Source organism: Podarcis erhardii (genome assembly GCF_964252035.2).
Source record: "Podarcis erhardii genome assembly, chromosome: 16".
NCBI classification, from domain to species: domain Eukaryota; kingdom Metazoa; phylum Chordata; class Lepidosauria; order Squamata; family Lacertidae; genus Podarcis; species Podarcis erhardii.
The window spans coordinates 19,627,665-19,639,853 of NC_138514.1; the positions used below are offsets into that span (position 1 = coordinate 19,627,665).

At 43.9% G+C, this 12,189-nt stretch overlaps 1 protein-coding gene across 4 annotated transcripts in view; it reads left to right on the forward strand.

The window, feature by feature from the left end:
* GRIK4 (glutamate ionotropic receptor kainate type subunit 4) overlaps positions 1-12,189 on the forward strand; it is a 470,359-nt gene that overhangs the window by 158,698 nt on the left and 299,472 nt on the right. For all 4 annotated transcript variants that reach the window (XM_081843083.1, XM_081843085.1, XM_081843086.1 and 1 more), the window contains exon 2: positions 11,345-11,476. In XM_081843083.1, coding sequence (XP_081699209.1) covers positions 11,395-11,476 — 82 coding nt within the window. In that variant the 5' untranslated portion in view covers positions 11,345-11,394. The remainder of the gene's footprint in view (positions 1-11,344; positions 11,477-12,189) is intronic.

Genomic DNA, 12,189 nt, shown 5'->3' on the forward strand with positions numbered 1-12,189 from the left:
TCAATGTAGCTCTAAATAGCCATCCTGTTACTGCAAGGATTTATGCTTGTGCAATGGCACTCTCCGCACCCCCCCCCATTCCCCCAATTTGGCTTTGGGGTTGGGGAGGCTGCAGGGCATGGACATGAGAAGGAGAGGGTAGGAGGAATCTTCTTGCATAAGCCTAAATCCTTGCATTGATGGGGCAGCTACTTAGTATGACATTGGATGCAATTTATTGTTTCTAACAGCTGTTGAGTCTAATAGGCATGTCCCTTGTGAATTTGACTGATTTAGAATTAAAAGGCAGGAGTATTTGTATGCTTTAGGATGGTAAAGATAGAGGCATCCTCGTGCACAGTATTCACATCATTCCACAACGTGTTGTGGCCACTATGGTAGCTACCCCTGCTCTGTTATAGCACCATTCCCTCTTTGATGTATTTGGATCACGGGCAGAATAGAAATTTAATAAATTCAATAAATACAAAATAGATGACCCTAAAGTCATTTGGGATTATTATTTTTTATGTCCCAACATGGAGGGGTATATGCAGGATCCCCTGGCCATGCTGCTCTGGACTGATGAGCAGGAAGAAGGGGTAATGCTGTCATACTCAAGGGAGGAACCAGCTCTCCAATAGCTAGGCTCTCCCACTGCATCCACTCAGGCTTTTCTTAAACTGGTAAAAGACACATGCACCAATTTTCTTGGAAGAAGCTGTCTTCATATCCTCCTGCGCAGGGGTCTGTAAGTCATTATGGAAATGTAGGTTATGCCATTAAGGCTGGCTGGGACATTAGCAAAGGAAGATGTTAAAGAGGTGGACACTGGTGAGTCCAGACAATGCAATGGGATTGGATTCCTCTTTCCCAGTTCCTTCTATTGGGCATGCTGGGGACAGAGGCACTTGTCTCTCTGCATTCTTTATCTTCCTTTGGCAGGACTGTTCTTCTGACAATCAACTCTTCTGATTCCACCCCACCCCAAAAAAACATTTGGCACATGGTGGCAATCATTACATCTTTTCTGGGGGACTTGGTCCTGCTACAAGGAGCTACTGGCATTACTTAAAAGGTGTCACAGACTGGTGACGTGAATCAGACGGGAGGTGAAGAAAGGATTTTAGGAGGACTGGGTGGAGTTGGAATCCAGGCAATTAAAAAACGCCCACTGCTCCAAGGAGAAAGGGCCATTTGCTCAGTGGTAGAGCATCTGTCTTACAAGCAGAAGGTCCCAGATTCAATTCCTGGGCATATCCTGGTAGGGCTAGGAGAGACACCTCCCCACCAATTGGAAACCCCAGAGAGCCACTGTCAGTCACTGTAGACAACACTGAACTAGCTGAAGTAGGCTTTTAAGATAGTACATCTTCATGAGTGAGTAATGCAAGATTTTAAATGGGAGTTTTACTGCTGCTGCTGCTGAATGCTGCCCTAAGTCATTTTAATTATTGGTTTTATGGTACGCCACTTTGGATATTGTACACAGAAGTTAAGAAGAAGCTTTATATATAAATAAATAGTGCCTTAAAGCTGCAATACATGTGATTAATAATGACAATAATATTCAAAGTGAAGTATGGGAGAGATTTTTACATGCAGATAAAAATTGATTTTATATTCTGCTTGTCCGTCATAGAGATGTAGGATAAATAAGGACAGGAGAGCAGCTTGCCCACTTAAAATGTGCAACAGTGGAAACCACAGAACAGCAGATCAATTTCTGAGTTATGGGGGAAAGAGGTAGGGGAGCCCCTATTCTCCCACCTGATTTTCAATTGGCTAAAGTGCTTTTCCTTCTACTGTTTTGTGGGAAAAGCTTTTATTTGGATGGGGTTTTGTCTCAGCTTCCACTCAGTGTTAAACGGAATTTCATTGTCTTTGATTTTTTTTTTTTTTTAAGGAAAGGCAGGATGCAACATCGATTTAATGTGTAATTAAATGCACACACCCTGATTGGTGACTTAATCTCATTTTAGCTAAATTGTGATCCTCCCCGTAGCCTGATTTTTAAATAGTAGCTAAAGGAACCACATCAAAAGGCAAAGGGGATCAAGCCTCCTTTACTCCCCCCCTCCCCCCGGTATTTCATGCAACCAGCAAATCCATGAATAGCGGAGCTTTGCCTCTGTTTTCAGTGGATTATCTCCAAATAACTTAGAGTGGTCCCTACTGAAATTAATAGACCTAAGTTAGCCCTGTCTATTAATGTCAATAGGTCTGCTCCGAGGAGGATGAGCATTGGATACAACTCAGTGACTGGATGTCTCTGAGAAGGTGCACAGAGGCCCCTAAGGACATTAGAGAGAGTTAATGCATGACTGTCAGTGGGTATCAGGGTTTGTAAAATTGCTCTCCTGAGAGGGTGTTAGAAATTGATTTCGTATGTATGTGTGTTCATGCCCTGTAATAGCTAGCTCTGTGTGTCTCTTGCCATCATGCCAGTGCCAGTAAATTCTGACTCGATCCTGCTGTTTTGTCAATAACACGGAAAGTTCTGAAATAACTGCTCAAAGCCGTCAAATGATATGTTGTTCTATAACTTGATTCAGCTTTGCAAGCACTTGGCAGTAACCAACTTTCTTTGAACTTAAAGTTTCTGAGCCCACAGTGCCCTGTCATAGGAGTCTGCGTGTTCACACTCCTGTAATCTAGATCCAGTAACCTAAGAACCCAATGTTTTGCAATTAGAACCAGCTAATTATTCAATTAAATGAGGAGGGGGGAGAACCTCACATACCACCTTTACCTCCCTGGAGAAAATGCAGGATATGAATGCAATTAACTAAGTAATTCTCAACCCCACTTCCATATTTGTGGCTTCATCAGTACTCCCCCACCCCAAATATTTCATTGCTTTCACTTATTTATACAAGGAGCAACAATCAACATTCAGAAATCCCACCCACACCCAGCAGCAGCAGCAGCACAAAATGTCTATTTAATTACATTTAACTTTTAAATCATTTCAGCTTTAAACAAAGGTACCTCTCCACAAGTTGTCATGTGTCCTCGGAGGCCTATAACCATGTTCTGTTAATGTTGCTTATATCATAAAACTATGCCAGGTTGATCAAAAAGCAGTAGTTTTCTTGTCTTTCAAAAAACAAAACTCACTGGAGAATTTCAGAGGTTTTATTTATTTTTTTAAGCATAGGGAAGAGGCATCACGGCAGAAGATGCACAGATGTGGAAGGTGAGGATACAGGGGCCATATGAGAGAATCTAAGGCTGTGTACATGCTTCACCTTTAAAGCACATTTGAATTGCATTCTTCCCAAGCCCTCAAAATTCCCAGCAGCCAGTAACCAACTACAGTGCCCAGAATTATTTGAGGGAACAAATGTGCTTCAAATGTCCTTTAAAGGTATAACGCATACACTAAGGTGGTTGAGGCAACAGAGGAGCTGTCCGGCTAAGAATCTGCTGAGAACAGGGCAGGATGAGATATTGCACAAGCAGTTGGGAGGCCCAACTGAGCTGCTTTGCGACAGCCCCTGCTGCTCCACCATCTCCCAAGAATGGTGGTTTTCAACCATTGTGCTGTGGCACCCTGGGGTGCCTTGAATGATGGTCAGGGGTGTCACAGGCCACACTGGCCCCTGTCCCTCTTTCCTTCCCTCCCTCCTCTGATACTGTCTTGCGTCTCTGCCTCCCAAAGGCTTACACAGCTGTTTATTGCAGCGGCCCTGGCTATAAGCTCTACAGGTGAATGCTGCCTCTGGGCAGCACCTCTCTTTGGGGTGGGGTGGGGGCTGCTGAGAGACCAGGGATTCCTAAGGAGAGGGGTGAGGAGAGGAGGCCTCCACAAGGGAGGGTGTTTGAAAAAGGGTGAGAGGCTGCCAGCTCTGCAAGCAAGGGTGACAAAACTGGGCTCCTGAGCCCCACAGAAAGAATGTAGTTGGTTAAGGGAGCTGTGGACTCAAAAAGGTGGAAAACCTACCCTAGAGTGAGTGTCAGCAGGGCCTGCGATAGATTAAGCCTCATCTTCCCATTCCTCACCAAGAACTTTTTCAGCAGCTGTGTAACAGACCAGTAAAAGACTACAGTTACGTTTGCTTCATAATACGTTTTTTCAGGTTGCGTCCCGCGACGCCCCGGAAGTACTGGAAAGGGTTACTTCTGGGTTTTGCCGCTCGTGGATGCACAGAAGCACTAAATCGTGCTTCACACATGCACAGATACAGCACTTCAGGTTGCGGGCTTTTCATGTTGTGAATGGGCCTCCGAAATGGATCCCGTTCACAACCAGAGGTACCACTGTATTGTCCAAATGGTATTTCAGGCTGAACTTTGGGTTTCTCTTCACAGATCTCAGAATCTTCCACCTGCCAAAATGCAAATGGAATACCTAGTTCAGAAGCTTCCTTGTGTTGCTGTACGCTAGGGGTGAAAGGTTTTGGGCTTCCAAACAGGCACAGTCTGTCCTCGGGGAGGAGTTAAAACAGTTTTAATCTTTAAAAACCTGACAGAGTAATAAAGAAAAAGGTCTTTGCCTGGAACAAAACACAACAATTTAGAAAGCCTCCCTAGAGAGTGAATTCCACAAGTACGTATCACCCTCAACCAAGAAAGCCCTTTTCCCAGGCACCATCCAACTTAGATGATGAAGCAACAGTTTGGTAGAGATAAGTAGATAAGTCAAAATCCACAACGATTACATTTTTGAAGGCTCATTATTTTTGAAAGCCTTGCTTTCTGATACAAAGAATAAAAAGGGTTTTTTTTATCACTGGGTTTCACAGTTTAAGAGTAAGCATAAAGTGATAACCAGCTGTGGCTTGGCACCCACCACAGTCCTGAAAATTATATGCATATTAAGTTAATTACATGTAATTAAAACATGCAAATTAGCAGAGTAGCCCCTCCCAACACACATTTCACTCTCTGTGCTTAACAATTTACCCACCCCTTAATTACACTGTAATTCTGGGGCATGGGGGTGGGAGAGGAAATCCAGCTAACATTGGGGATTGGCCGCATCGAACAGATGAAATTGTGTCTCTTTTATTGAACCAACTCCTGTAAGGAGCTTTACAACTTTACAATAAATCCTCAGGCCTGGATGTTTAGAGCAGGAAAGTGAGAATAAATTCTTATGCTTTGATTTCATGTCTGCCAAAGAAATCTCACAAGATTTGGTAAAATAAAAAAATGCAGAGCTTCAGAACAGCTCAGATCTCCGGTAAGAGAGAGTATTTCATGAATCTCTTGGGGTAGATGTGTCTGCATGATTCTCATCTAGGGAATCAGATGCATTGTTACAATGGTTCATATATGGACTTAGTTGCTGCTGGAGCACAATGCAGCTGTACAGTCCCTTGTGTACTGAAAGGCAGTGCATATCTTGCCTTGAAAGAGCGGGAAGGATAATTGAATTGTTGAGTGACCATCAAAGAATTACTTTCACTAACCGGGCAGCTAAGAGGCATAAATGTTTCTTCCAAATCTCTATTTCAACCTGGGCGGTAGTGGTTTGAGTGTCTAATCCCATCTTATTCCTCTAGATATCCCAAACAAGTCATTCTTTCTGCGACTAACCTACTTCACAAGGTTGTGCATAAACACTAAGGCCTCCGGCAGTGCACACCCTGATATTTCTCAGTCTGCAGATACTCTGGTATGTTTTGAACCATTGGGCTTATTGTAGGGCTATGACGTTCTTCATTTGTATTCTTAGGCAAACAACAAATACCCTCTAGGCTTTAAGTCTGTGATGGTGGGCTTCAGTAGTGTTTGATGTTGTGAGTGTGAGAGACTGTGTGTGTGTGTGTGTGTGTGTGTGTGTGAGAGAGAGAGAGAGAGAGAGAGAGAGAGAGAGAGAAGATTGGACAATGATAATGATAAGTCAGATTTCCTGGATCTGAGAAAATGACTTCCTGATCTTTGTAAATTAATCAAAGCCCCAGGTTCCCTTTTAGCCAGGCAAGCCTTTTTAACTTGTTCTCACAGCAATAAATGGTCCAAGGCCATGGAGACTATTACTGCACGCTACTCCCTCCCAGATCTGGACACGCTGTCAGCTTGGGATCAACATAAAATCCGGGCCTGGATTCTTACTAGAGACGAGGCCATGGACCGGGCACAGTCCACCACAGCTCGCCTCTCCATGTGGCTCCCTAAAGTGAAAGTGGTAAGATCACTTGCCAACTACTTGATAGACCTGACGGAGCCCAATTTGAGAAGAGCATTTACCATGGCCCGTTTCCATTCTATACCCACGGCCTTCCTGCAGGGGATTTACTCTAAGACCCCTATTACTCAGCGTCTATGTCCATGCACAATGAATGAAGTAGAGGACTTCATACATTTCTTTTTCTACTGCCCTATTTATGAGCTAATAAGAACTAAGCTCCTCCTCTTGATCCCGTCTACCATCACATCTAAGGAAGACTGTTTGAAATCGCTTCTTGTGGACGCAAATCCCCAAGTTACACGTGGGGTGGCAATCTTTATAGTGCAGGCCTTGAAACTCAGGGCTACTCTGACGGGGTAGGGTGTCCTAGACCTGGACCTGTCTTAATTCTTTTATTACCTTTTTAACCTAATGTCCCGAGCCTATTTTGGGGCCATTATATGCTTTATATACATTCGCAGTAATATCGCTTTGAATTTTGTTTGGTTGTTTGTCTCTAGCATTTTTATTTTTTATTTTATTTTATTTTTTTATCCTGCTATGGCTGTATGCTAATGCAATAAAGGTTTGATTGACTTCCTGATCTGAGAACACAACTTCCATGCATGTGTAGGGTGCACATACTTAAAAAATTAAGCCTTTGCATATTTTTCTATTTTGGCTGGTGGAGCTAAATGACTGCCATTAAGCCAAAGGTGATTTGATAGATAGATAGATTCTTTATTGTCATTACACAAGTGCAACATTGCACAAGTGCAACGAAATTGGATGCCATCCCTTAAAAACAACAAAAGCAAAACAACAACAACAACCAAACAAACCACATTCCAGCCACACCCACACCCACACTCATCAAACTCCCAGGTCACACTATCGAGTTACAGCATTTAAGAAGGCCACAGCTCTTGGGTAGAAACTATTTTTCAGTCTGTTTGTCCTTGACTTGATGTTTCTGTATCTCCTGCCAGAAGGCAGTAGTACAAACAGACTGTATCCCGGGTGAGATACATCCTGCAGGATATTGTTTGCTTTCCTAAGACAACGGGAACCGTACAGTTCTTCCAAAGATGGGAGGGGATGACCAATAATCCTTTGGGCTGTGGTTATGACCTTCTGGAGCACCTTCCTCTTCCTAGCTGTACAACTGGAGAACCAGGCACAAATACAGTATGTAAGAACAGGTACAGGTACAGGCAGGTACAGGTTCAGCCCTGAGTAGATAAGACACTAATCAACTGCTCAAATGGAAATCTTTCCTTCTTCTGCATTTCCTCGGCTGTACACTGACTGGCTGCTCAGCTGCAATTACCGACACTTTCCAGGGTCCTCTTGGATTTCTCTCTCCTCCTTCTGCCTCATTTATCATCACTGCTGCCCCAGGACAGCACAGCTGTTCTTGGGCTCTCGCAGCTAAAGTCGGCATCTGAGGGGATTTTCTGGCTGTCAGGCAACTCCTGGTGGCTGTTCGCACAGACTCTCTTCTGTCCGCCTCTTCCAAACCATCCATTTTGTACCTTTACATCCTTAATTCAGTCTCCTGCTCCTGATTTTCTGACCAGCATGCACTTCTCCTCCCATTTATCAAGCTCATTGTGAAACATGCCCAAAGGGTGTATTTATTTACGGGATCTCTTTGTCGCTGGAGGCCTGCGATCAAACAGTTGTTTGGTTAGTGCAAATCATTATATGAAATTCAAGTTCCAACTCCAGCATAACAGCCTCTTTAGCCTCATGGCAAAAGGCACACAGTACATCCTATCCTAGGCCTTCTCTGAGAGCTATCCCAACATCTCCACTTATACTTTCCCCTCAATTCTTTGGTTGTTGTTTAGTCATTTAGTCGTGTCCGACTCTTTGTGACCCCATGGACCAGAGCACGCCAGGCACTCCTGGCTTCCACTGCCTCCCACAATTTGGTCAAATTCATGCTGGTAGCTTCGAGAACACTATCCAACCACCTCGTCCTCTGTCGTCCCCTTCTCCTTGTGCCCTCCATCTTTCCCAACACCAGGGTCTTTTCCAGGGACTCTTCTCTTCTCATGAGGTGGCCAAAGTATTGGAGCCTCAGCTTCGGGAACTGTCCTTCCAGTGAGCACTCAGGGCTGATTTCAGGGCTCGATTCTTACTTCTCCTTTATTCCCTTCCCTGAAGCTATACAGCCCTGTATTACCCACCTCACAGTTCACTCCTGGGCTCTTTTTCCCTGTTTCTTTACTTCTTCAGACTACTACCAGCCCACAACCATTTTTCTTCCTTGCATTCCTGTGATGTTTACCCCAGCTGCGTGGACCTTTCTCTTCCCTCACAGAAGTTATTCTGTGTGTCAGCATCCTATTGCTGACACTTTCACCCTGAGCAGTCAGAATGTGTAGCAATCGGCACCCTAATTTGCTGCATTTGGAATCCTCCTTTCCACAGGATTGTAAGGGTGAGAAGAGTCAACATTGTCAAAGATCCCATCTTCTACCAACTAATGATAGAACAGAACCTGCCTATCATGTCTTCTGGCAGAACTTGCAGCATGTCTCCATACTTACCTTATTAAAGCTAAATTCTCAGGAAGGTTCTTATTTTCTGCTTGGTTATATTCTACAGCAACATGGCCTCACTAATGCTGCCTTGTAAATTGGCCACTATAACGGTTTTTTCAGGTAATTGCCACTGTCTGTTCCCTTTGCATTTCCTTTCCCTCTGAACTCAGACTACTATGCTCCTTCCCATTCCCATATTTCCCATATTCCCAAGTGTTTGCCAGTTCAGCATCACACTAAAGAACAGATCTGTCTATTCTGGTTTCTTTCCATTTCTCATTTTTCCAACATTCAGTTCAGTTCTCCCCATTCCTACATCTAATATACACAGGTCTGTAAGCGGTTTTGCCTCGTATACACATTTTTGCAAGTGTTCTCCCACAACAGAATGCATGTTGTACATTATTTTCAGGCATATAAGCATTTCTGTGCACGTTCACCCCCACTATGTGCTTTTTTTTATGTATGTATTTTTCAGTTGGAAAACTACATTGCAAAATTCAGAGAAGAGTGAATTTGGAGGCGTAGTTGTGTTTTGGACAACAATTTAAGCACTGCAACCTTAAAAGATCTTGGGTTAAGGGGGGTTGGATACCCCCTAGCCTTAATTGGATTTGGGGTTGAATTTGTAGATGTGGCATTCAGTCAAAACATCAGCAGGATCTCAAAAGAAGCCAGTAAATTTTGCAAGAATAAAACCCTTTAAAAATACACTCGGGAAGGTTTGTTCAACCCTAGTAACTTAGAGCTTTTAAAAACTCAAAACATACAGCGATCTCCACTCCCCCCCCCCCATTTTTTTCTAAAAAAGAAACCCAGGCGATAGAAATGCGAATAAAATAACATGAGCTTGATGTCTATTTTGTTTTGCCACACTCTTGCATATGCAGAACGTGTGAATTACTCTTAATTTGTTTATATGACTTAAAAGAGTAGAGAAGGACCGATAAATTCTATACGATGCCCCAGAGGGCCAATATGGGGAAAATAATTCATCCTCGCTGTGCTGCCATTTGCTGGATATGACAAGTTTTATTTTTCATGGCTCTTCCTCTGAACCACCCTTCTTCAAATTCTCCCTCCCACAGTTCTTTTTGTGATCTTTTATTCAGTTTTGCAGCTGCATCTCTGAAATGGAAGAAAATAGCTCTTAATAATTACATAAGTGCCACCCTGTGCTCCAGCCCAGCCCAACAATTGCCAGCACAATGTGAGATATAATTAGCACCTCCTTCCACCTGCCCATCAGTCTTGGGCTGGAGTGGCCTATGCTTTGGTCAAAAGCTGTCTCCTCTGGTGCTGGCTTAATATCTGATTAAGATTATTTATTAAATTTTTATGCCACACTTCATCCGAAGATCACAAGGTGGTTTACAGTCCCTTGCAAATTCCAGTAGCTTGAACAATGGCTTGAATTCAAGGGTGCCATTTCAGATTTGGGGGTGAGTGGAGAGGTAAAGGTAAAGGGACCCCTGATCATTAGGTCCAGTTGTGGCCGACTCTGGGGTTGCGGCGCTCATCTCGCTTTATTGGCCAAGGGAGCCAGCATGCAGCTTCCAGGTCATGTGGCCAGCATGACTAAGCCGCTTCTGGCAAACTAAAGCAGTGCATGGAAATGCCGTTTACCTTCCTGCCAGAGCGGTACCTATTTATCTACTTGCACTTTGACGTGCTTTTGAACTGCTAGGTTGGCAGGAGCAGGGACCGAGCAACGGGAGCTCACCCCATCGCAGGGATTCGAACCGCCGACCTTCTGATTGGTGAGTCCTAGGCTCTGTGGTTTAACCCACAGCGCCAGGAAGGTTTAAAGCAGAGGTTGGAAAGCCTGTGGCCCTCCAGATGTTGCCCCATCCAGAGGGATGTTGGGAGTTGGGAGTCCAACAACACCTGGATGTCTATGAGGGTCTCCGTCTCTTACTTTACAAGGTCACTCTAGGATTCTTCATATGTCTAGGATATATAAAAATCACAGAGCGCTGTACAAAAGAATAAAAATCATGCAGTACATAATAGAACAATGTAAAAATGGCACAAAACAGAATCCTATACCTTTGCACTAGCCAAAACATCACTACTCTGAAAATACTTGGGTGAAAAAAAATCGTTTTAGCAAATCATGAGAGTATGCCTCATTTCTAAATTTGTGTCAGGCTTCAGATACACTTTATGGCTAGGTGCAGCAGTTTGTGTTCGTGTATATGTTTGTTTGAGGGGGAATTGTGACAAAAAAGGAACAATCCACAGGTCCATAGGTGGTTGACATCTTCAAAGGCATACTGGTGATCCATTTCCATTGGAGACAAGGCAGACAGCTTGGCTTCTCAGTGAGATATAAATTGTTCAGACTGAGGTATTGCCTTGGATTTGAGGGTTTTATAAGGCTTCATGTGTCCCTATTGGCCTGTGGGATCAGCTGCATTCAGGGTAGAATAGGGTTGTCATATTTCAAAAAGTGAAAATCGGGACACAAAAGTTGTCAAGCTTCCTGGGGAGTTTTCCAGCCAAAATCTACACTACCGACACGGGCTGCCATATGATTTTCACCCAGAGGTTTGCGAGGGCTGAATACAGACTATGTCCTGGAAATTCCGGACGTATGGCAACCTTAGCGTAGAACCGCAGCCTAGAGGGCATTCTTGTGATTGACAGGAGGAGTTTTCATAGCAACCTTTTCCTCTTTCTCTCTCTTTTGCAGAGTTATGTCATGCCCAGACCACCGCAGGGCTCCATGAGGATTTATAGAAGATGCCCGGGATCTTGGCGCCTCTGGTGCTCCTTTTGGTGTGGCTAATGGAGATTGCTGCCAGTCCCCACTCTCTGAGGATTGGTGAGTAAAGAAAATTAAGCAGCTACCATGGATTTAACCACACCCCCTGGCTATTGCACTCCATTCCCTGGAGAAACCAAGGCCCCGGTTCACAATAACAGGGAAGGCCAATGGGTGACCTGCAAAACTGGATCCAACCCCAGTATTATCTCTCCCCTGGATACCCCTCTAAATATGACAGAATCCACACTGCAGTGTTATCATGGTCATTGGGGATTAGTATGCAAGGTCCCAGCTATGGCAGAGTCCTTCATCAGTGCAGATCCTGGACTGCCAGCTTTATTATAAGAGGTGGTTTTGGTTTAGGAGGATGAAACATGTTTCCCCCCCTCCCTGGACCACTGCATCAGTAATCGAAGGCCCCCAAAGGAATCACAACCTCCTCTGGAAGGCTTATATAATCTAGATGAAATAAATGAGGCATAAGTCTGGTGTAAGGAGAAATCAGTTTGACTTAGTGTGCACTTATTTTAGAAATTAATCTAGAAAATGAATGAATGAGCCCATTCATTTGTTCTTTGCTGGCGGAATCAGCAAATGTGAATGCGAATGAATGTCAAGGAAAGAATGAAGATGCATTTATTTGCTCCTGCGTTCATTTGTTTTTAACTGTTTTGCATTGGAGGAATTGTTTTGCACTGCAGAAACAAGCTAGAACATGGTGTATATTACGGTTTACAAGATATGTGGAAAGAGAGAGGAAGAGAAACAGA